The sequence below is a fragment of the Ambystoma mexicanum genome, chromosome 3q, assembly GCF_040938575.1.
Source record: "Ambystoma mexicanum isolate Mex_15411 chromosome 3q, UKY_AmexF1_1, whole genome shotgun sequence".
Classification (NCBI taxonomy): Eukaryota; Metazoa; Chordata; class Amphibia; order Caudata; family Ambystomatidae; genus Ambystoma; species Ambystoma mexicanum.
The window spans coordinates 462,196,052-462,221,692 of NC_090926.1; the positions used below are offsets into that span (position 1 = coordinate 462,196,052).

The window sequence follows — 25,641 nt, forward strand, 5'->3', positions numbered from 1 at the left end:
GCCACAAGTCATGATTCAGCCCGGTCGCACGCAGGTCAGTGATCTCAGAGGAAGGATGAAGAGAATACACTGCTTGCTTGTAACAATTTGCGCGAGAGCATCCATGAGAAATGGGCTTGGGTGGCACAGGCATGGGAGGAAAAAGATGGGGACTGTCAGTGCTTGCTGTGTGCGGCGCTGCTGAGGGGAGAGAAGGCTTCACAGATACCAGAATGCGGCCTAGTCCAAAGATGGAGTTTGGGGTACACAAAATGGAGTTCAAATGTATCTTGCAATAGCCCCGCTTCTGTATGTGCCAGGGACTCGTCCACTGAGGCCACAGAAGGGCAAGAAAGACGCCCCCACCCCACTATTGCAAGAGCAGGTGGTCCCTTTCGTGTCGTATGTATGAGGGGGGGCAAACCGACCCCCTCCTTCCTTACATTAGTCTCGACCATCAAACGATAAACAAAACAGTCCTAGTAGAGTCTGTCAAATCAAAATCACCTATGTTAAAACCTAATGCGTGCCCTATCTCTTGTACAAAAAGTGTATAAATGCGGAATATATGCAAAGGAAAAATCAGTGTTCTAATTGATAAAGGTAGCTAAATCGGCTCTCCTCCCCACGTTAGACCCCACGGAGTAGGGCGGTCTTTGTAGGCAGGATGACACACTATGGCTCGGGGTCTCAGTACAATAAACAGTTCCAAAACGTGGATTGAGGCCCATCTGGCCTTCCATGTTAAAGTCTCTCGTTTAGACCTCTAAATAATGTTTCAACACAAAGTTCACATAGGTCCCCCCCTGTCGGGCTCAGACCTCTTCAAACACAAAGTTTAACAAAGCTTGCAAAGGGGCTCCTTCCCCAAGCTTATTACACTTCGGATCTCCCTCAGCCGGGCTCAGACCACTTTCGTGTGTCGAAGACCTTCGAATGTGCGAGGCTTTCTTTACAGACCTCTGCAGGACCACTTTGACTTATAGTTAAAGATTCAGCTTCCACTCTCCCATTCCCTAGGAGTTAATTCTGCTTACTTTGCTTTTGCACTACATTCGCTTTATCGTTCCAAACAATGCACCTTTCACAGAGACTTTTGAGTGGGCTACTTTCTTTCGCCAGACCACTCCGTTACTCGGTATCTGTCAAGGAGTTCCGCTCTTCTCACCTGGGTCCGATGTTTGCCGGTGACTTTGATCGCTGCCTTCTTGCGAACGCTCCTGTTCTTGAACAGCGCTGCTCGAGATTCGTCTGGTTCCAGGTTGCGTTTAGTTCCGAGATCACGGAGTCCAGGAATCCGGAAGACTGGAAAAGGCTAGAAAAGCTCGGAACCAGGAAGGGGGAAAGGAAAAGGAATGGGTAATAGTACTGGGACAAGGGAAACAATACCGCGAGCTACAAGCACACGTCTGGGCTACTCTGCAATAGCATTGAGACGCGCGGAGACGCGGAAGGCGTGGTCTATGAATAGACCACGCCGCGTTCAGCGCATGGAGCCAGCAAGGGCTTCAGCTCTGGACGGCCATGTTGGAAGAAGTACAGAATGTAAGCCCCGTTGAGACAAGGACCAGGAGGTCCAAAAGGGGCGTGATCTGAAGTTCATGACAGTATCGCTGATTCCGCATCTGTGTTTTTTACTTCAAAGTTAATTCACAGGTCTGCCTTTCTTCGCGTCTCATCCACATGCGTGCAGCCTTCACGCGCAATTTAATCTTGCCACTTCAAACATTCTTTAACACACACCAGTATCTCAGGTCGCTTGCCAACTCACTGGATGTGTGTGTTTCTCTCATGGTTTTATGATGTCCAATTCACGAGTCAAGGTTAGTACCACAGGTCGCTGGTGCCCTTGAAATACAGTGCAGTCTTCACTTGTGGGATCTGACCTTCTTCACGTGTCTTTCGCGGCCTGTCGGAGGCAACGACCTCCAGCAGGGAACACTTGGGGTTTTCGATCCACTGCTCTAGTCCTTTGGTCTGTCGCTCTGCTCCAGTAGGTTTGCCTTCGCCCCGGAAGTCCTGCTTGTACTCGTGTTCCGCCTTGCTCAGAGTGTGTCTTTAGGTGTTGCCTTTTATCCGTTTGAGGAGAGCTAATTGGTATCAGGTGTATCCGCTTGAAGTCAAGTGCCTGACTTTGCCTGACCTGATTAACGGGACATGTCCAGTACAATGTATGAGAGTTAGTCTTCTTACTCTGTCACCCTCTTCCTCGGCCAAGTGTATTTGTAAAAAGGGGGATGGGGAGTTGTGACCTCAGAGAATCCTACAAAATAGGATGGGGTAGATAAAAAAGGGGAGAATACTGTGCCTCACCCCTAGTCCCCAAAATCCCCTCACCCAAGTGATCCTCCCGCACTGGTCCACCCACATGGTCTGGATCCAGATGCGATGGCCGTGCCTTGGCCACATGAGCAAGAGATCCCCTTGGACTAGCGGGTGATACACCCTCTGGTTTTCTCACAATGGTAAAGTTGTTTTAACATGTTTTATTATGTTTAGTTTTGTTTCTTCCAGTTGTTTTTGGGTCATGTGTATGTTAATGGAGTGGGGGTGGGGGGTGTTATGTCGTAATTTGGATTCTGAATTTTAACTTTAGAATGAGTCTGCGTGCTTTGAAGAGTGGAGGCAGTTGGAGATGGAGGGTTGGAGGTGCAACAATGCGGTTTTCTCACTGTACCGAAGTCACAGATTAAAGCGTTACCATTTACATTGAGACCCTGTGTGATAATTAAGTGATACAACACATTACATATTATTAAGTGTTATTGGCAGAGAAAAAGCTTGTGGTAAATTCATTCCACATTTACTGTGTCCCACTCCCAATTATCTGACCCTAACAGATCTACTGTTAATACAATAATAGCCTTAAAGACTGATTGAAGGGTAGTTCTTGTGGGTGAAGGGTCATTATGCCAAGCGATAAGGATTCCTCCAGAGATTTATAAGACTATTAGCCCATGGTGGTACTAGGCATTAAAGGTTTTCGAGTTGTGGAGGTGAAGTGAAGCATGTTTGTTTAATAGTGAGTAAAGCACACAAAACATGTTATTAAATCAAATGTATTTTTTATTTTGTAATATTTAATTACCTATGTTGCCTTTATAAGATAAGCTTTTTAATTGTAAATTTGTTTTTGCTAGGTGCTTGCATTAGGTGAAATGTTAGTGAACAGAATTTCTTTTTAAAAAAAAGGGAAAAGCATTGCTCCATGTTTTAGCTTTCTCTTTGGTGTGTGAAGTTGGGTTGGATTGTCATGTTGACAGAAATCTTGCTTTGAAATTGAAGTGCTGTTATTGGAATGCAGAGACTTCCATTCTGTTGATTCCCTAGCTACTTCTGAAGTCAAAATGTCAGGAATGCAGTCCATAACAGTAATTATTGAATGTGTTCCGTACATTCTGATTAACTGAGAAGAGGTCAATAACAATTCCATATGCAATGGGTAAATGCTCAGGGTTGTAGCACAGATACAGTGCCCCACATCAGTGGCAGGAAGGAACGGTAAGCATTAAACTCCGATGTTTCTTCTTTCCAGATCAATGACCGAAGAATCCTAGAGGGCATCTTTTCAGTTTGTGGTGTTCCAGAAAACAAATTCTGTGCAGTTTGTTCCTCTGTGGACAAGTTGGGGAAGGTGGGTGTTCTAACTGTAGACCTATTATTAGGAAATAGAAGAAAAGTTGCCTAAACTCTTGAGGTCTGTTAAAACATTCCTTGTGCTCTATTTTAGAATTCTTGGTCAGATGTGAAGAATGAATTGATACAGAAGAAGGGGCTTGAACCCAAGACAGCAGATCAAATTGGAGACTACATTCAACAGAGTGGTATGCTGTTTTTCTGTGATTTAGAGATGTTGTCATGTGACTAAGTTACCAGCTGTGGAATCTAGCGACCTGCATCATAAAGCATACCACCATACCTGACTAAATGTTGTGATACCAGAAAAATGTATTTTCGTCCCTGTACCTCTATTGCCGTATCTGCCAAAATTGAGAGCTCACTAAAACAGGCTAACCATCAATATTGAAAGTGTTAATGGATAAACATAGTCTGTTTGTAGATTCCCAAATGCAGAAAGTGGCTGCCCACCTACTACTCAATCTAAGAAAAACTGCATATTTCTCTGGCACTAAAACATCTGCACTAGCTTCCTGTTGAAATGTAAAGTCAACTTTACATTTCTGTGTATAACACAGAGTTCATTTGATGGCTTTGGCCCCTTTTTTCTGTGAGATGAATTTAGGCACTTCCATCCCATATATTTCTCCGAGACTTGTGTCGGCATTCTTTCAACTCCCAAAATGAAGAATCCATGCTGGAGGTATTTTTTTCCTATGTGGTGGATCTTTGGATCTCCTTCATAAATCATCATCCAGTCACTAGATGATCATGTGCACTGTAGGAAACTCATAAACACTCATCATTCCCCGCCTCTCCCTGAAGTAACTGTTGAAAAGGTTTGGGTATCGGCTAAATTCAGTGTCAAGAGACTTCTTTGGTGGTGTTAATGCGCTTGATAACATAATATGAATATTTATAATTTACAAATCATACACAACAAACTGAATTATTTACAGTTGATGAAGTAATATGGGATAGTATTACATAGATATACTTTTAGCAAATGATACTCATTTTATCAAATTCCGAATGATCCTCTGGAGGTCAGTCGCTGACTGGATTTAAATCTTTGGTGTCTGCATAGCCATTAGGTGCCAGAGTCTCCATAGGCATAGCACAGGATTATGGCACAATGAACTACCACTCTCACCTCTGAAATGAGCACAGCAGTTACTGCAGCATTGCATTGGTTCATAAAGGAAGGACATACCAGAGAAACCTCTGTGATGATAAAGCAAACGTGTACATATTTTAAAAAATATACCAATATTTGCCACAAAACTGGAAACACAATGACATTTTGTTTGTAAATGTCCCGTGTCCATTCTTTATGATTAAAGTCCCTTTCAAAATAATATCAAAGTGGCATAAGGATGGTCCCAAAAAAACTGTTTCTCTTCGCCCTCTTACTTATCCAGCGACAAGTCAGAGAACCAGTAGTACATATTTTATACACAGGCATGTCTTTTGAAAAGAATGCGTATTTCCTTCTTAAAGACTATGCAATTGGTGAATCACTTCTGCAATTGTGAAAATAAGCCAAAGATAGAACTGTGGCCTATATCCCAAAGGTTACCCTTGTATTACCACAATTTTAGAAATTGTCTGGAGATTGTAATTTTAAATTGAGTTAATATCCCGTGCTGTTTCCAATTATTCAAATCTTTGATGTTGTAAGATGGAATCCTTATCTTTTGTTCCTAATTCACCAACATCAGTTTTTGTGGGCTTCTTTGTATGAATTTATAACTGAAGAAAAGATTCCAAAATGGTTATGGAATATATGTGATCTTTTTGTAGATGTGATCTGGACTGTGCATTGAAACAACAAAGAGCATTAATTGGAAACACTGTCAATTGCTGTCGATAGCCATCCACTCCATAATTCTAAGTGTATCTGTGTGGCGGTACAGAAGGGGAAAAACATGTACAGCACTGCAGAATCCACCTGAAAAGAAACAGTGAAGCCCCACTTTGTAGTCCAGATCCATTCTGCACAAATTACAAACCATCCCAGGCCAACATCAGCCTCATTGGGCATTATCAGTGAGATAACCCGGAGCTACCTTGGACATACCTCCACCACTCATGGCTTCCTGTGGCTCAATACATATTTACCTTAGAAGTGATTATAAACACTAGCACATTTTCTGTACTGAGATAAAACCCAATAGTGACAAACAGAGCTGTGCAATTAGAGATGGGTGAAATATCAGTCACGGTAGAGGGACATTTTATGTTTGTAAATTCTGCCTGCCACTCTGTGGTAAAGATGGCACTCTCCCCACCAAAATCTGCCCTGCCCAAGCAATAGAGAGCCAGACACTCCTTTATGTACCACCAGCTCTTACTAGCTGCATTAACTAGGAATTTCACCCAATGGAAGCACAAAGATGGTTCAGATCCCTGACTTGCTGAAATATTTAAGTGCCAGACCCACTTAGTACTCTTTGATTTGTCAATTTCCTCTACAAAACACAGTTCGGTTAAAGTTTCAGATTACATGTTGTGTGAAATACTTGTTGAGTGGATTGGAATGTTCTTACAAGTACACGTCTTTCTTGCATTGTGTAGTAGTTCAGCTGTTCTCCTGATTTACAGGTGGTCCAGAATTGATCGAACAGCTACTAATGGACCCCAGGCTCTGCCAGAACAAACAGACTTTGGAAGGCGTCAGAGACGTGAAGACTCTTTTTGAGTACCTGACGCTCTTTGGTGTGACTAGTCAGGTGGGTGACAAATTATTGACCAAAGGCACTTGTATGCTGCCCTGCTGATGGAATGACCGAGTTTATTTCTGCTCACTGGGCTTGTGTCCTACAGATTTCCTTTGACTTGAGCCTGGCCCGAGGTTTGGATTATTACACTGGAGTGATCTACGAGGCTGTCCTTCTCCAAGACCAAAAGGAATCCGTGGTTCAGCTGGAGAGCCACCACAAGGAGGAGGTGGGAAGTATGGCTGGTGGAGGCCGTTACGATGGGCTAGTGGGAATGTTCGACCCCAAAGGCAGGATGGTGCCGTGCGTCGGAGTCAGCATTGGAATTGAGAGAATCTTCTCCATCATGGAGAAGAAAGCAGAGGTATGCTTCATTTTTTAATTTAAAATCTGAACTGTAGGCAAATACACAATACAAATAAAAAATACCAACACGTAGTTATGGACGCCAGAAGTGCAATCCTAGACCATCTTGCAAGATCGTTACTTTCTTGAGAAACTTTATTTTGCAGTTCACTTTTCATTAGGTTTCCTAGATGTATGAATATATCAAAGCTTCTAAAACAATGTTAGCAAGGAACACATACATAAATAGACATTGATAAGCATTAGAAAGCTGCAGGACAAAAACCCCACAAATAGTACCAAGAAAATGGGGGCTATTGCAACAACAAAGAATAGTTGGTGGTACTCAGTCTAGTTAAAATGCTGGAACATTCAGTGAACGCATATTGTCGATTTTAGAATATACAGAGGACATAGTGCACTGCACTGCACAATAACAATGGTGAATATGGCTGACTGAGCACAGACTCTGAGACACAAATAGACCAACTCGAAGAAATGGTTCTTAAAAATGGGGTGATCTGGGATTCCAAAATGTCGGCCGACAGAGGACGTGTGTAGGTGTCTCTCCCCGCCGGGCTACATCAATCAGCAATATATATTAGCATTCCAGGAGAGTCCAAGCCCAAAACTTCATGTAACTGAAGAGCTCCACAAGCACTGGAACGGAGGGAAGCAGCCATTAAGAAAACCGCAAGCTGAGAAAGGAAATCGGAACCTCCGAAGTCACGCCGTGAAACGAAAGGAAGCCATGGCACTTTGGCAGGACGAGAGTTCAGAGCACAGCAGAGAATAGATAGGCACCCTGCCGCAACAGCAAGCGCCCCAGGACCTCCTAGGCAAGACAGAGGGGATCAGGAACAACAGTGACCAGGCTACGGCAGTCAACCGGGACAACCAGCACAGAGGAGTGGCTCCAGCAGGCGAACAGGGGAACCGAGAACAAGTCCCGGCCCGGGCGAAAGAGCAGATCGGCGAGACCCGACAAAGGGGAGGCAGCCGGAACAACTAGCATTAGAACGCAACACCACTGGATGGACGGGGAGACGGGGGAATGAGGAATGGTCCAACAGCAAGAACAGACCAGCGAAAAGGTATCATGGAACATGCGGAAGGAAAACACTTATCAGCACCACCAGCCGGACACCTTCCCCAAGTCCTTATTGGACCACGGACCACGCAACAACACGCCGGAGGAATATTGTCGCCTGGTGCCGGGGAAAGTCAGTGCCTCGGCTCGAGCCTCTACCCCACTTCTGGGCACACAACCAGAGCACAGTAGGAAGCGCCCATGCAACGGGGCAGGCGGAAAAGGCAAAGTAACGGCCAGAGGTGCCTGACAAAGCACTTGAAGCAGCACAGAGAGGAGGCACGGCGTAGGCCAACAGAAGCCAGAGACAAGCAGGGACCCTGGAAGGCCCAAAAAAGGGCAACGGACCGCCATGCGGAGAAGCCAGAGACACGTTGAAGCAGGGGGCTCGTGGGCCCAAGAAAATGCAGTGAGTAAAGCGCAGCTCACCCAGAACCCCCCACGTACCCGCCACAGAAATACATAGACTTTAGCACCTAGCAAACCCTACTCAGCGCAGCAACAAGTGAACCAACATAGGGGGGACACCCCATGCAACTATAGGGGTGCAACGCTCAATACAGGCCCACGCAATGCGGCCCAACAGGGGGAGCAGGGCTCACGTGCACGGCCACAAAACCAAGGGCCATCCAACGGACCACATCTAATACTACTGGTGACCGCACCCCATTCCGCAAAGGCCACAAGAACGAATATAGGGACAGTCTGGATATCTACATCCAGAACTCACATAGAGCCCCAGGCCAGGAGGAGCGGTGCAAAGAAGGGGCAGGAGCTGCACGGCACAAAGGGAGGCTAGCGCACCGGCCGCAAAACCACTGAAACATTGAGACAGCGCAGACTCAGCAGATGCCGCGGCACAAGAACGAGCAATAGGATAGAAAACATATAGAGGAGCAACAAAGGAAAGGAAGGCCAATCTAGAAAAGAACAAAACACAGAGACCCACAACATCATTGTGAGGGCCCAGAAGAACGAGGTCTAGAAGGGAAACCACCCTCCATCATTAAGAAGGGACGGATACTGATGCGCCCCACGAGAAATACTTAACCATGACAACAAGGAGACGAAACCCTGGCAGCCCAGGAGGGCCCACCCCCACGCAGGGGTAGCAGTGAAAGGGAGAACTAGTGGAAACACACCCGCAAAGAATAAGTATGTGAACAGAACCCGGGGCGTGGCCAAGCAGCCATGGAGTAGGCTGCGATTCCTTAGAGCTCCGTGATCCGACTTATTGATTCGAAGCAAAACTCATGTGTTGACGGCCGATTCCAGCGGAAAAAAGATATGTTATCTGGGTGAATACTTCAGGCAGCAGATGAGCGTATCGGCGAGAAAAAGTGGACACAGCAGACTAAATTAGGCCACTTTGTGTCCAGATCCGGAAGCGGCGCAATCGATACTAAGATGGCGGCTTGCCAACACAAAGGGACCCTGTGACAATGTGTGCATGTCTTATTACAGCAACTGTTTTACTTTTATGTATAAAACGGGACCATAAAAGCCTTACTGACATGGAAATACTGGAGCAGGAAGTAAATTATGTAGGACCTTTCCTCTAAGCCTGTTTTGGTTTCCTAGGAGACAGGAGCTGAGGAGGAGGACGTCGTGGAGCCCAACGGTCTCAGCTGGGCTTACTAATGAGGGGCGAAAAAAAGAGAAAAGAAAACAGCTGATCGGCACAGCCGAGAAGAAATAAAAAAAAATGAGTTGTTAGAGGAACGGGAGAGGGAGAGTCGCGATCACAGGAAGATCCGCATGGCGAGGCCCAGCTGATTGGGAGAAAGTCGTTGTTGTGACAGCCGGAACAACGTTACAATACGGAGAAACAACGCCGGAGGCTCCAGCGGAAGGCCCGCATGCCGAAGCTCAGCTGAATAGCGGTAAGCCGTATTTGGGGAAAGAAAGAGCAACGCTGCTCTACAAAGCGAAGATCGGCAGGACGAGGCGAATAAAGTTGCTGTTTATTGTTGAAAAGAAAGCGCCGTTGCGCTATACCTCAGTTAAGCTGACGTTACGAGTTCTTCAGGGAGCGCTGTTGCGCTAAGGATATTAATTAAAGCGCTATCTTGCCATAAGTGGTTGACGAAACAGCCGCATGGTAACCATTTGAAAAGCGCCGTTGCGCTATGAACTGGATACAAAGCGCCAAGGCGCACATTGAGAAGTGCTGAATCCAGACAGAAAGGAGAGTGAAGAGAGTAAAGAAGGGAAAAAGGGGAAAAGGAAGAACACAAGACACAGAGAAATTCTAAAGAGCTCCTGATCAGTGAGTAGTGAATGGAAAGAACAATTTAAGGAAACAGTGACCTGATGAAGGGAAACCTTAAGTTGAAAGGGTGTGTAAAGACAATTGAATTGTATGAACACAGTTACAAGGCAAACAACAGAGGAAAAGGAATAATCCCTCAAGATCAGAAAACCAAGAGCCAAAAAATGAAAAGGTCACTTCTACGAGATAGAGAAAAGAACGGAGAAGAGAGGCAAAGACATAATTAAAGACAAAGAGAAACAAATAAGTCCAAGAAGAGACTTTCAGATAGAACTTACCTTTTAAATTCCTTGCTGGTGAAACAAGACGACTCTCTCCTTAAAGAATGGCGGAACAACGGAGAAGACGTATCCTTTTCCTGTTTTCTTTTTCTGAAAAGAAAAGAATTTGATTAATAAAGAATTGGGCTCTCTTTCAGTCCAAAGAAAACTACTTTTGGTTGAAGTCTCATATTTCTTACTATTGTATATATCATCTCCACTAGTATCGTCACAGTTGGTGTCAGAAGTGGGATTCTGAGAACGCCATGGAGGACCTGATTAAAACTCTAAGCGAGGGTCAGCAACTGTTACAACAAGCCTTACAGATGCAATCACAACAAGCTCAAGCTGACAGGTTGGCCTTCCAACAAGCCTTACAAATACAGCAGGCTCAACTACTCGAAGTCACCAACGCACGGAACAACCCCCAGGTCCCTACCTCTGTATTGCAGAAGTATTTAGCAGGTGAAGACCCAGGACACTTTTTCGTGAATTTTGAAAGAGTAGCTCGGAATGCACAGTGGCCCGCCGAGAGATGGTGTCATTACATCGCACCATTGATGACCGGTGAAATGCAATGTGCATATCAAGTGGCAAACCCTGCAGGTGATACGAACTATGGGGACATGAAAAAGGTGGTTTTGGAAAGAATGGGACACGATGAGGAAACTTATCGAGTAAAGTTTAGAGAAGTCAAGTTGAAAGGAGACGAAACCCCAAGGCAGATGTTTTACCGAGTAAAGGAGTTAGCAGAAAAATGGTTACAACCGGGTACTTCGACTTCAGCAGAAATGACAGAAAAAGTCATTTTGGAACAGTTCACTGAGGCTCTCCCTAGTCCGGTACAGAGGTGGGTCAGACAACATCCCAGGCTGTCATTGATGAAGGCTGTGGAAGTGGCCTCAGCTTACCAAAAGGCTGGGCAAGGGAAGGTGATGACCTATCCGGCAAGCTATAAACCACCTCTTTTGTTGAACAAGTCCGCTACTACACCAAGATGGCCACACTCAATGCTGCGAAGACCAGAAGGTGACGGCGTACGCTCCAGACCTACCAGTGAGGGTCCGATGAATTATCGTGAAGCTACACTTACCCCTAGGGGCCCACAATGTTTTGACTGCGGAGATTGGGGACATTTAGCAAGATTCTGTCCGAAGAAACCAAAAGCCGAACCGATGGAGGTTGGGTTACTCGAATCCCAAAAAGGAAATGAAGCTACAGAAATGATGAGTGCGAGACCGTCGCAGTATCTGTATACTTGTGACGCAGAGGTTGACGGAAAACACACAACAGCATTAATCGACTCAGGGAGCCTACAGACAGCGGTAACATCAGAGCTGGTAGGTGAAGATTATTATTCCTCAGAGAAAATTCCTATCCGATGTGTGCATGGGGATCTAAGGGTATACCCATCTAAAGAAAAACAAATCAAAGTAGTCGGGGAAACAATGGGGGTGAAGGCCGCAGTATTACCACATTTACCAAAACCACTTTTAATTGGTTCCGATATACCAACATTTCCAGAGTTAATTCATAAGATTGAGAAGAGTTGGTTGGAAACGGCCCCTTTCCATAGTGATGAAATACCTAGTCCAATTCCCAAAATACAAAAAAGCAAAAAGCTCAGACGCTCTCTGAAGAAAGAATGGAGAGTCAAAAATGCTTTACCGGTAGCAGTGGATTGGAAGATCGAGGAAGACGGAGACAGTTTCCGGTCTGCACAAGAGCTAGATCCTTTGCTGCAATATGCTCGAGAAAGGGCCCTGGAAAGAATAACGGGAGAAGGACCACGATTCATCAAGGAGAATGGATTGTATTATAGATTAAGTAAGGCCAGGACTGGCAAGGACTTAAAACAACTGCTGGTTCCCTATAAATTTTATCACACTATATTGGAGGTGGCTCACATACAAATTGGTGAAGGCCACCTAGGAACGGAGAAAACAACCAAAAAGATATTGGATAGATTTTACTGGCCTGGAGTCTATCAGCAGGTGGTTCGGTTCTGTCAGGCATGTGAAGAGTGCCAGCGGAAGAACCGAGCCAATGTAAGAAGAGCCCCCCTTCAACCTATGCCACTAGTGATGGAACCATTCAGTAGAATCGGAATAGATATGGTTGGACCTTTGGAGCCGACTCGAAGAGGTCACAAATACATTCTTGTAGTGGTCGATTATGCAACTAGATATCCCGAGGCATTTCCGTTGAAAGCCACAAATACGCAACAGATTTGTGACGCCATCATACCTTTTATTGGACGAGTTGGGATACCCAGGGAGATTGTTACTGACCGGGGGTCGAATTTCATGTCCAAGGTATTAGAACAAGTTTGTGAGACCCTAAAAATAGAACACCTGAAGACCGCTGTGTATCACCCACAGACCGATGGGCTGGTAGAACGATATAACACAATTAAACAGATGCTGAAGAAAACGACTTCCCCAGAGAATAAAGACTGGGATAGAGTACTTCCATGGATTCTAATGACACTCAGGAATACCCCACAGTCCTCAACCGGGTTCTCACCCTTTGAGTTATTGTTCGGGAGGCCCGTTCGTACTTTGTTAGACCTGTTAAAAGAAGCTTGGGAAGAACAACCAAAACGTGAGATAACGCTGACAGAATATGCCTCCCAACTACAAGAAAGGGTAGAAAAACTACAAAATGTCACAAGAAATAACCTTCTCCAAGCACAGATAAGACAAGAAAAATACTACAATCAAAATACACAGTTTCATGTTTTTAAAAAGGGAGACCAAGTACTAGTGCTAGTACCTACCTCTGAGAACAAAATGCTGGCTACTTGGAAAGGTCCTTATGAGATTCAAGAAATGTTGGGACCGGTAACCTATAAGCTGAAACAGACAGACTATAAATTTCCTTATCAAACCTATCATGTCAATTTACTAAAAAAATGGAGATCTCCCATCCCAACAACGGCCATGATATCGGTGAATGAATCTACAGAAGAACAATTTCTGCAAATAAAGAATAAAGTTGGTTCTGAGGACCTAAATGTGAACCCAAATTTGTCCACTGTACAAAAAACAGAATTGTCCAATGTTATACAAAAGTTTACACATGTGTTCTCTTCCCTACCGGGGAAAACCAATTTAACAAGTCATCATATAGTCACCAAACCAGGAGCCATAGTGAGACAAAGGCCTTATCGAATTCCTGAATCAAAGATCAAAGCTTTCAACCAAGAGGTTCAAGAAATGCTAGATCTTGGGATAATTGAACCATCTTACAGTGACTGGTGCTCCCCGGTAGTCCTTGTACCAATGTACCGGATGGGAGTGTAAGATTTTGCATGGATTTTCGAAAAGTAAACGACATTTCTAAATTTGATGCATATCCAATGCCTCGAATAGAAGATCTCCTGAACAATTTGGGAAAGGCAAAGTTTTTGACTACAATTGATTTAACTAAGGGTTACTGGCAAATTCCCCTACTTCCCGCAGGTAAGGAAAAGACAGCATTTGCTACACCCACGGGTTTATATCAATTTACTGTGTTACCCTTTGGGTTGCATGGAGCTCCGGCCACCTTTCAACGACTAATGAATCATATCATCAAGGGACATGAACAGTATGTCGGTGCTTACCTTGATGATATCATCATCTATAGCAACACATGGACAGAACATTTACGACATCTTGCAAGGATTCTTAAGACACTAGAAACAACCAGATTACACATAAATCCCAAGAAAACTCATGTTGCCATGTTTCATACAAAGTATCTGGGATATTATGTCGGTCAGGGGATCATCAGACCTCAAGAGGAAAAGATCAAGGCTATAAAGCAATTGAAATTTCCAACTACACCGAAACAAGTAAGAGCATTTCTAGGGTTTGTGGGATACTATCGAAGATTTATTCCACACTTTTCAACTCTGGCCAGCCCTCTCACAGACCTCTTAAAGAAGAACTCAATGACCAAGAAGACTTGGGAAACTCGGGAGACTTTACAAGCATTTAAGGCCTTAAAGGAGGCCCTCACTGAGAGAGCTGTCTTGCACTGCCCAGATTTTAATGCCCCGTTTTTCCTACATACTGATGCCTCAGGTACCGGGCTAGGAGCTGTGCTGTTTCAAGATGAGGGAGAGAAAGAGAGACCCATACTCTTCATTAGTCGGAAGTTGTTACCACATGAATTGAGTTACCCAACTATCGAGAAGGAATGTTTAGCCGTAAAGTGGGCTATTGACGCTCTACGATATTATCTGTTAGGCCGAGAGTTCACTTTAATTACTGATCATGCTCCCTTGGTCTGGCTTGCTCGAAACAAAGATTCGAATCAGAGGATACTTAGATGGTTCCTTTCCCTCCAACCCTTCTCTTTCAGGACAGTTCATAAACCAGGAAAACTCTTAGCTCAAGCTGATTATCTATCCAGGGCTGAAACCCTTCCCGATCGTAAGGGTTTAGTAGAGGGGGTGTGACAATGTGTGCATGTCTTATTACAACAACTGTTTTACTTTTATGTATAAAACGGGACCATAAAAGCCTTACTGACATGGAAATACTGGAGCAGGAAGTAAATCATGTAGGACCTTTCCTCTAAGCCTGTTTTGGTTTCCTAGGAGACAGGAGCTGAGGAGGAGGACGTCGTGGAGCCCAACGGTCTCAGCTGGGCTTACTAATGAGGGGCGAAAAAAAGAGAAAAGAAAACAGCTGATCGGCGCAGCCGAGAAGAAATTAAAAAAAATGAGTTGTTAGAGGAACGTGAGAGGGAGAGGGAGAGTCGCGATCACAGGAAGATCCGCATGGCGAGGCCCAGCTGATTGGGAGAAAGTCGTTGTTGTGACAGCCGGAACAACGTTACAATACGGAGAAACAACACCGGAGGCTCCAGCGGAAGGCCCGCATGCCGAAGCTCAGCTGAATAGTGGTAAGCCGTAATTGGGGAAAGAAAGAGCAACGGTGCTCTACAAAGCGAAGATCGGCAGGACGAGGCGAATAAAGTTGCTGTTTATTGTTGAAAAGAAAGCGCTGTTGCGCTATACCTTAGTTAAGCTGACGTTCCGAGTTCTTCAGGGAGCGCTGTTGCGCTAAGGATATTAATTAAAGCGCTATCTTGCCATAAGTGGTTGACGAAACAGCCGCATGGTAACTATTTGAAAAGCGCCGTTGCGCTATGAACTGGATACAAAGCGCCAAGGCGCACATTGAGAAGTGCTGAATCCAGACAGAAAGGAGAGTGAAGAGAGTATAGAAGGGAAAAAGGGGAAAAGGAAGAACACAAGACACAGAGAAATTCTAAAGAGCTCCTGATCAGTGAGTAGTGAATGGAAAGAACAATTTAAGGAAACAGTGACCTGATGAAGGGAAACCTTAAGTTGAAAGGGTGTGTAAAGACAATTGAATTGTATGAACACAGTTACAAGGCAAACAACAGAGGAAAAGGAATAATCCCTCAAGATCAGAAAACCAAGAGCCAAAAAATGAAAAGGTCACTTCTACGAGATAGAGAAAAGAACGGAGAAGAGAGGCAAAGACATAATTAAAGACAAAGAGAAACAAATAAGTCCAAGAAGAGACTTTCAGATAGAACTTACCTTTTAAATTCCTTGCTGGTGAAACAAGACGACTCTCTCCTTTAAAGAATGGCGGAACAACGGAGAAGACGTATCCTTTTCCTGTTTTCTTTTTCTGAAAAGAAAAGAATTTGATTAATAAAGAATTGGGCTCTCTTTCAGTCCAAAGAAAACTACTTTTGGTTGAAGTCTCATATTTCTTACTATTGTATATATCATCTCCACTAGTATCGTCACAGACCCCCGGCGGCACTTGAAATCGGGTGCCAGGCGGGCAGTGACAGGACTGTAGGCGTGTGGCGGCGGATGAAAACAGTGAGTGGCCGACTACCGGAGAAAAGCCCACGAATAGCCCAAGAGGATGCACACAGCGCTGGGCCACGAGATAGGTGGCACGGCCTTGGTGCTCCCACTAGACCAGCACGATGTATACATGAAACGAACAAGAAGACTGATGGCATTCCCGCAGCAAGTTGGAAGCGTCGAGCACGGAGGGATTACATCCCGAATCCGCATCGAGGAGTGGATGAGCAAATACAGACACAATAAGTGGCGCAGAGACCTGTACGCCCGAAACAAAATGGCGACTGATCCTGAACAAAGGATTACACTGGTGGACCGTGAAGCGGCCTCGTAAGGTCTGGGACGCAGCAGAGGGTTATATGCATCTTGTATGTATCATCCGCCTTTGAAAGGTGCAAAGACCATGAAGAAGCACCTGAGATGCTGATGACGGCACCCTGCTGATAACGGGCACGGACGCTGAGAGGTAATTGTGACGCGGAAAGTTACAATCCATCTGAATAACCATTTTGTGTATAACAATTGGTGTAGGCTGATATACAGAGAACGACTCGAATAACAACTAAGCGGCACTGGGCCGGAGCCAGACACGTGGACAAGGTTGCACCATGTCGGTGAAAAGTTTGAGAGCCAAGACCAAACAACCTACAATGGATGTCTTCGCGAAAGCGCAAAGGACCCCCACAGCATCGGAGCGGAGTGTGTCCACTACTTCTGCTGAAGAAGCCCCAGAAGGAGACCAGCACCAAATCCTGGAGGCTATATCGGAGCTGAGCACCAAATGGGGCGCAGCGATGGCGGACTTGCGGACAGCCCTGGAGGGCAAAATCGATGCGGTCGGGACTGAATTTACCCTGTTATGGCAAGATGTCAGGGGGCTGGCGGAGAGAACAAGTGGGCTGGAGAGTGCTGTAAAGACCAATACTGATGTCAGCACAACTAACGCAAAGGAAGTTCATGTGCTCAAACAGCAGGTTGCTAAACTCGAAAATCGGGTGGAAGAAGCTGAGGGAAGAGCGAAGGAGGAATAACATTCGGATGGTCGGCCTACCGGAGGGGGAGGAGGGTCAAGACCCTACAAACTATGTGGAAAATATGATCCTACAAGAAATAGGAGCAGATAAGTTCTCGCAGGGATTCACGGTGGAGCGGGCGCACCGAGCCTTGATGAAGAAACCGCGACCTGGGGCTCCGCCGTGACCCATCATCACGAGGATCCTGAACTACAGAGATAGGGAGATGATCCTAGAATATTTTCGTTAAGGTGGGACAATACAGAGGGCATCCACCAACATTACAGCATACCCGGACTATATGATGCTGGTGCAGAGACTGAGATACAGCTACTTGGCTGCGAACAGCAGGCATCAAGTACATGCTCCTGTACCCGGCAAAACTGAAGGTGATACATAAGGGCAGAGCGCTCTTTTTTGACACTCCCGAAGAGGTGGTAACGTGGTTGAATCTGCAGGGTTGCCCGGAACAAGAAGTGGACCTTGACCGGCAGGAACAGGGCGACTAAAAAACTGGTGCCGCGGACATTGGGGGTACCGGATTACACCGGGAAGCGATACTAGTTGAACACTGGATAGCATTCGGGCCCTGTGCCCGTCATGGGCTGGAATATAGTAGGTAAAATTGTAATTGGAAGCAGCATAAAGTTAACACAATGCGTAATACATTTGGAAATAGGAGCAATAGGATGGAGGCAACTCACCCCCGAAATTTTATTAGTTTTAGAGCGACTTTACCCTACTGAGCCCTGAGCATAAGTTTGTGCTGGACGGGGCTAGATGTGGGGGTGCCTGAGATCCAGGGATGGAGCTAGGCAACAGTTGGGGGAGGCGTTGTTGGGGAAGGGTTGGGTTGGGGGAGAGAAGGGAGGTGGGAAGTTTGGGTTGTACATAGTTTTGGGGAGTTTAAGTTTAAATATGAGCCTACACGGAAAAGTCGAAGGGTGGTATCTGCATAGCATGACCGAGAGGGTTCGGTTGGGAATGAGGGAGGAAGATATCAGAGCGCTATGGGAGATCTTAGAATAGTGACGTGGAATGTCAGGGGACTTAACAGTTATATGAAGAGGAATAAAGTCATGCTGTATTTGAAAAGGCAAAGGATAGATGTTGCACTGTTGCAGGAGACGCATTTGACGCGGGAGAAACTGGAGCTAGTTGGGAAAAAATGGAAAGGGATTGTGGTGGGTTTGTCGTACTCTGCTTACGCTTGGGTGTGCTTGTCTGGGTAGCACCTCATGTCCCGTTTCAGCAACTGCAGGAAAGGGCGGAAACTGACGGGAGGATGGTTATAGTGAGAGGGCTGTTGGACAATAAAGAGGTATGCATCGTGAATACGTATGCCCCTAACCATAACACGGCGGCATACTTCAGGACTCTGTGCACTAACCTCAGTTTGTGTGTGGGAAGCGTGGTTATTTGGGGCGGGGATTTCAATTGTGTAATGAACCCCAGGGTGGACAGATCTGACAACAGGATTAATAGGCCCACCCCAGCGGCCAAAGCATTGCAGGTGTTACTAGATGAGTTCGGCTTGGTAGACGTATGGAGAACAAAACATCCCAATGATAGGCAATATTCGCATTATTCTGCCCTGCAGCAGCTACACACAAGACAGGACTATGTCTTTGCCACGCCGAATGTGGTGGCAGAGAGCACCCAAATAGAATACAAGGCAAGGGTCCTCTCGGATCACTCGCCCCTGATCCTTGGGTGGCAATACTGCCCCCCGAGGGCACGGATCCCGACGTGGTGCCTCCGAGCGGAAGCACTCAAAGATCTGGTCTTTCGTAAGGACATAAGGGAAGAGATCACTAACTATTTTGAGACAAATACTGGTAGTGTTGACTCGGCGGGTACACTATGGGAAGCTTTTAAGGTGGTGATGCGGGGGGCAGCCATAGCTAAGTCAAAGGGCCTGCAAGGTGGGGTTCTGGCTGACCTACAAAGAGTTGAAGATGAACTAGAAAGGACATTAGAATGTGACAGTGTGGACACTGAGCTAGTACTTAAACTACAACAGCAATGTACGGAACATTGGGAAAGGCTCTGTAACCTCAATTATAAAATGTATGTAGAAAGGCAGCATGCGGGAGGAGATAAAACGGGTAGGCTTTTTGCGTGGCTGTACAAGAGTGAGACCCCTAGACCCCCGATTAGGACAATAATTAGAGAAGATGGCGAGGTAGTGGACACTCAAGAAGGAGTTAACCGGGAATTTGCGGATTATTATAGGGTGCTATACGGAGACAAGGAGCGGAGTAGTCAAGAGGAGATAACCGAAACACTAGAAGATATAGGATTACCTAAGATAAGTGAGGAGGAGAGAGAAGAGCTTGATGCACCAATTACCCTGGAGGAGCTGAGGGAGGTTGTGAAGCAGTTGCCCACCAGTATGACCCCAGGAGCAGACGGGTTCCCTAGTGAATTTTACAAGGTTTATAGAGAAGAAGTGCTACCCCCATTGCTAGATATGCTTAACGAAGCGTTTGAGATAGGAAGGTTGCCAGAGTCACTCAGAGAGGCGATCATAATACTGCTTCCTAAGCCCAACAAACCGGGGTATAGCTGTAGCTCCTACAGGCCTTTGTCGATGCTGAACCAGGACAGCAAGATACTGACGGCTGTCCTGGCAAACCAATTGCGAAGAGTAATTAGTAAATTAATCCACCCGGACCAAACGGGCTATGTCCCAAACAGGAATACAACCCATAATCATAGGAGACTCAACTGTGTGATCGAATGGGCAGATAGAAATGAAGGCGAAATGGCAATTGTATCCCTAGATGCAGTTAAAGCTTTCGACTCCGTTAAGTGGCCATGGCTGCTGGCAGCCCTGCGAGGTTACGGAGTAGGGCCGGGTTATATCAGGTGGGCGAAAATGCTATACAGTGAGCCGTTAGCCAGAGTTCGAACGGGATGGGTGATATCCGAGAGATGGCAGCTTAGTAGAGGTACCAGGAAGGGGTGCCCCTGGTCCCCGATGCTTTACATCCTAGCCCTGGAGCCCCTAGAAATATACCTCAGGCAGCAATACGATATGATAGGTATTGAGGTTGGGGAGGAGCGGCATCTAATATCCTTATATGCGGATGATTTATTATTATACTTGAAATACCCAGAGGAGAATCATCAATATATCTTTGAAGTGATGGGGAAATACACAGGGTTGTCCGGCATCGCGGTAAATCCTCAAAAATCCAGCATATTCCCCCTAGGTAGCTATAAGGGGACCCCGGAAGAAAGGTTGCCGGTGTTACAGATACCATGGGTGACTGGTTCTTTCCGTTACCTTGGCATATATGTGTATCACACCGTAGAGGAGGAACATAAGCACAACACCGTGGTAGCTGTTGAGAAAATCCAGAAATGCATGAAGTTTTGGGAGAAGTTGCCCTTAGCTATGATGGGACGGGGGGCAATGCTTAAGATGGTGGTCCTACCTAGGCTTTTACATTATTTTAACAATATCCCACATATGATACCCAAGGAGTTCTTTGCTAAACTGAATAGTGTGTGCAGGGACTTCCTATGGCATGGTACCCGGAATAGAGTAGCGCTATGTAAGTTGCAGAACTTCTACGAAAAGGGAGGTATCAGGCTGCCCAATTTTGAGGTCTACTACATAGCAAGTCATTTACAATATGTGGCCAATTGGCTCTCCGACGAAGTGACCCCTGAACATAGGTTGTTTGGGCGGGTTTGTACCCCATTTTACTTAAGGGAAATGATATGGTTGCCTGAAACAGATATGAAGGAGCGCCCCAAGATGATGATGATGGGGTGGAAAATGTGGCGTCGAGCATGTCGGATGATGGAGGACCCATTCCCGTGCTCCCCGCAAGTACCGCTGGTCACATTAGCAGGAGGGGACAAGCAGCTGAGGGTGATTATCAGGACCTACTGGGAATCGGCGGGACTGGTAACGTTGGGGGACATCTGGCAAGAGTGTACCATTAGAGATTTTGAAGAACTTGGGGAGGAGGTGGGATTACACACTGGCTAATATGTTACATACCGTAGGATGGTCCAGAAAATTTGGAAAACGTGGCCCGAAACAGTGTTAGCAGAGGAACGAGATGCTACTGTGGGGGTAATATATGACATATCGGAAGGGGGGCATTAGATTTCTAGATTGTATGAGATGGTGATGACCAAGGTGGGGAAGGAAGTGACACATTTGAGACTTGATTGGGAGGAGGAGGTGGGGGCCCGGATGGGAGATGGGATGTAGGAACGCACCCTGGGATATCACAAAAAAGTGTCAAGAAACGCCAGACTTAAACAAATACAGCTGTACATAACGCATAGAGCATACATGACCCCTCTGAAGATATCCAAGTTCCGGAATGCAGGGCGACAGGCGTGCCCTAAGTGCGACATGGAAAACGCTGACATGACACACATGTTTTGGTCATGCCCAGTAATCTGAGGTTTCTAGGGTGAAGTGGCATAAAAATTAGCGACAAAAGGGGTCACGCTTGTCAAAGACACGGCTTGGGCCTGCTTGCTGGGAGGGTTCCCCGGACCACGGAAACTTAAACATGTTGAGAAACTGAGAAATTTGGCATATGTGTTAGCAAAACGGAGGATCGCCATGGGATGGAAGAAGTGCCACAAGCCACGGGTGGAGGTATGGTGGAGGGAGTTACAGAAATGGTCGGAGGCTGAAACGGTAGTATGGCAGGAGGCGAGCGGCATGAGTGGGGAGGAAGAAGTGGGTACCCTGATGGCATGGAAACTATTAATAGCGGAACTGTTTGGATCTGTATCGGACCCGACTGAATCCGAAGATAGTGAGACCCAGCCACATGTAGCAGATACTGAACGAGATGTACAAATAGGCTCATAATGGAGGGTGGGACTTGGGGAGCAGTGGCAAACTGGAAATACAAATGGTGTTTGCTGGAATTGTTGTAAATTACACTGCGTGTTGGGTTTGTTTGTATTGTTGTTTGGTTTGAATAAAATTAATAAACTATTTAAAACAAAAAAAGTATGTGAACAGAACCTGTACAGCACAAGGAGAACAGCGAGAGGTCTACCCCACTAGCAAGTCCAAATCCAGAGCTAAAACCCCAGCACAGTCCCCCCCCCCAGCACCCACAGAAAACAGAACCAAAGCCTGAAGCAACTCTGGTGTGCAAACGACACAACCGCGACAAAAAATGGGAATCCATAAGGGAACCAAATGACACAACGCAACAAGCCATGGGGCACAACGCAATGACCAAAACGGATAAGCAAAACTTCAAGGAACTGCAGAATCAATTTCTACTTTCTATTCAGGAACAATTCCAGACACTGAAAGAAGACATGAAGCAGTCCCTCCAAGAGTTTAAGGTCGAGATAGCAAAGTTAGAAGAGAGAACGCACACCCTCGAAAGAGTAGTGCAACAGGTGGAAGAGGACACACAGAAGTCGGACCAGATGCCTGAGCAGCTGGCTCTCATCTCCACAACCTAGAGCTTCAATGCGAAGTCCTGGAAAATAGGCCGAGAAGCTCAAACATCAGAATTAAAAACGTACCGGAATCAGTAGAGGAAAAATACCCTCAGGGGACAGTCACTCAACTCTTCTCAGAAATACTAGCGGAGGACATAGAACCACAAATTAAAATAGACAGGCTACATTGGGTGTGCCCCAGAAGATCCACAGAACCGGGGAGCAGACCAAGGGATGTGCTAGCAGCTGTAACCTTCTGCACACAGAAAGAACAAATACTACAGAAGGCGAGGTATGCAAGCCCGATGCAAGTAAATGGCCAAGAAGTGCAATTAAATCAAGACCTAGCACAGTCAACCTTGCTGAAGAGACGGAAAATGGGCTCAGTGGTCCAACACCTAACGGCCAACCAAGTAAAATACAAATGGACCTTCCTTTTTGGCCTCCTGTGAAGGGATACAACACCGGATAACATCATGTGAGGAAGGGGAACAAATCCTGGGACTACAACAAGGAGACAAAGATGGCCAAGACCAACCACAAAGGCGAGCAAGAGGCTCCAATAAGCGGAGGGATGGAAAACGGTAATGAAGAAAAACAGGCGAAAAGAGGAAAAGATAAGGCCTACCGAACCAACAATGCAAAGCAAGAATGAACTTACAACATATAGAGCAATAGAACATATCAAGGACTCGCCCGGAACAGAATACCGGCCCAAGGGTGGAAGGTGAAGGAGGAAGGCCAGGAAGTTTGCAGGGGGGTATGGATGGGAGAGGAAACGTAGGGCAGGAAACCACAAAAGTCAAAGGAAACAGGAAGACGGGGAACAGGAAATAATGAACCATGGATAAGGGCACTGCAAGCCAGATAAAGGTCCTGACACGTAACGTCAGGAGAATGAACACCCCGATATAAAGGAAAAAATTGGAACGTCAAGCATGGAAAATGAGAGCAGATATCATGTATCAGGAAACCCACATAAAGAAGGGTGGAAAGTCACAGATCAAGATTAGGGGAGCCTCGCACACATACCAACCTAACGCGGAAGGAAAGAAGGTGGGAGTCCTCATAGCTATACAGGACAGACTTCATGCACAAGTGCAGAGCATCCGGGCGGATAAGGAGGGGTGCTACCTCTTCTTAAACATAACAGGGGAAGGCAGGCACCTCGCCCTAGCATCCATATATGCACACAATGCAGGATAAGATGGATTTCTTAAAGGAACACTCATGGCATGGGAAGAATGTGCTACAGGGGATATCATCATGGGGGGCGACCTCAACATGGCATGGGATCCCAAATTGGAAAGAAGCTCCAAGATACGAACAGGGGCAAACGCTCTGACGAAAGCATTAAAGAAGGCATTCGAGACACTGATGCTCCATAATCTCTGGCGAGTAAAGAAAGTGGATGCACAAGGCTATACTCACTAATCGAAGGGATTGTGTCCTCCAACGTATTCCTTATCTTTGATAATTCGTCTCCAGCTTGCTGGCCTCGGAAAACATTCTCAGTAGAGGGCGCTGCGCATCGACGTCCGTCGAGTTGGTGTCCCTCGACAGCCACCGTATCGGCGCCGACGTCACCATGCCCATAAATAGCCACGGCAGCATCCATTGCTCAGTTCCGTTTTTCCGCGCTTCGTGGTGCCTCGGAATATCGTTGCTCAGTTCTTCAGTCAAATATACTTCATTATTCCTCGAGAACACCTACTCGTACTCAATGGCTTCCTCATCCGAACCGACGACTCCACGGTCCGGCTTCAAAATATGTCGAGACTGTGGAAAGAAAATGTCATTGACGGATCCTCACAGGATCTGTTTGTGATGCCTGGGAGTCGAGCACCATTGTGCGGAGTGCGAGGACTGCATGTCCATGACGGCGAAAGCCTTGAAGGAGCGTAAGGGGAAGCTCGAGAGAGGTAAGGCAGTTAAAACCTCTTCGAAAGTTTCCTCGGCGGAGACGAGACATTCGTCTCCTCGCCATCACAAAAGACATTCTCGTTCTATGTCTCGAAGCAGTTCCCATCACTCTTCGAGATCTAAGCATTCAAAAAAGAGACATTGAAGATCCCTTCCTCGTCGTCTTCTTATTCCGTTTCCCCAAAAAGGGTCTCCTGCCCCACAAAACATAGCTCTCAGGCTGAGGGGGAGAAATTCAGGAAAAAGATGCTTAGCGTCTTCGAGAAAGCGTCCTCGACCCCCTCGAAGACTGCTGAGGGTGATAACCTGGGTGAAAGACCCGAAAAATCAAAACGCCGCGAGTCGCAGCACCCGGTGAAAGAAGCTACTCGAGAGCGTCACAAACCCTCGAGTAAAGGCAAGGTCACGTCTTCGACGCCGTCCTCGAAAATCCCTTCGACACATAGATCTGCGTCTTTGACGTCATTATCAAAGGGTTCTTCGACGCACAGGTCAGTCGATTCGACGCCGTCTTCGACGTCAACGCCGAGAAAGGACAAACCCATGGTCACCTCACAGCCAGTGGCCATACCCAGAGCCTCGATCACGAGAATGTCGTTGACAACCTCGAATAGAATTCCGATACTCTCGAGTTCCTCGAGGCCTCTACCAACTTTCTTGACGCCTTTTTCAATGGCTTCGATGCCTTTAACGTCCGTGTCGACGACGTCGACGTTTTCTCAGCCAATTATGACAAATTTGGCCCCTTCTGCTCTGGAAATGGGATTATACCATTTCCAAGATCTGATCATTCCAGAGCCTTAGCATCTATTTATGAAGAAGGGGAGAATTCGGATCAGGTAGGGATCATCTGCAACTCCTCTACCAGAGGAATTTACCTCTGAGGAAGGTAGGTTAAAGTACCTCCAAGAATCCTTACATGAAGCAAGTGGGTTGGACACTTCCCCAGAAGTGGAATTTGCCAAACCAGACCCAGAGTTTATGGGGTGGTCTACACCCTCACCTGCTTTTCAGCAAGACGACCTCGCAGACATTTTGGTTAAAGGTCCACAGGAGGATCCTGTGGTGCCATTTCATGCGGCATTACAAAGGAAAATATTGCCAAACTGGGAAACCCCTGAGGTTATCCCG

The 25,641-nt window shown here is 46.2% G+C and overlaps 1 protein-coding gene across 4 annotated transcripts in view; it reads left to right on the forward strand.

Moving 5' to 3' along the window:
* Positions 1-25,641, forward strand: part of LOC138582676 (histidine--tRNA ligase, cytoplasmic-like) — a 556,920-nt gene that overhangs the window by 280,630 nt on the left and 250,649 nt on the right. For all 4 annotated transcript variants that reach the window (XM_069654213.1, XM_069654215.1, XM_069654214.1 and 1 more), the window contains 4 exons: positions 3,515-3,613; positions 3,710-3,803; positions 6,202-6,329; positions 6,424-6,681. In XM_069654213.1, the coding sequence (XP_069510314.1) occupies positions 3,515-3,613; positions 3,710-3,803; positions 6,202-6,329; positions 6,424-6,681 (579 nt within the window). The remainder of the gene's footprint in view (positions 1-3,514; positions 3,614-3,709; positions 3,804-6,201; positions 6,330-6,423; positions 6,682-25,641) is intronic.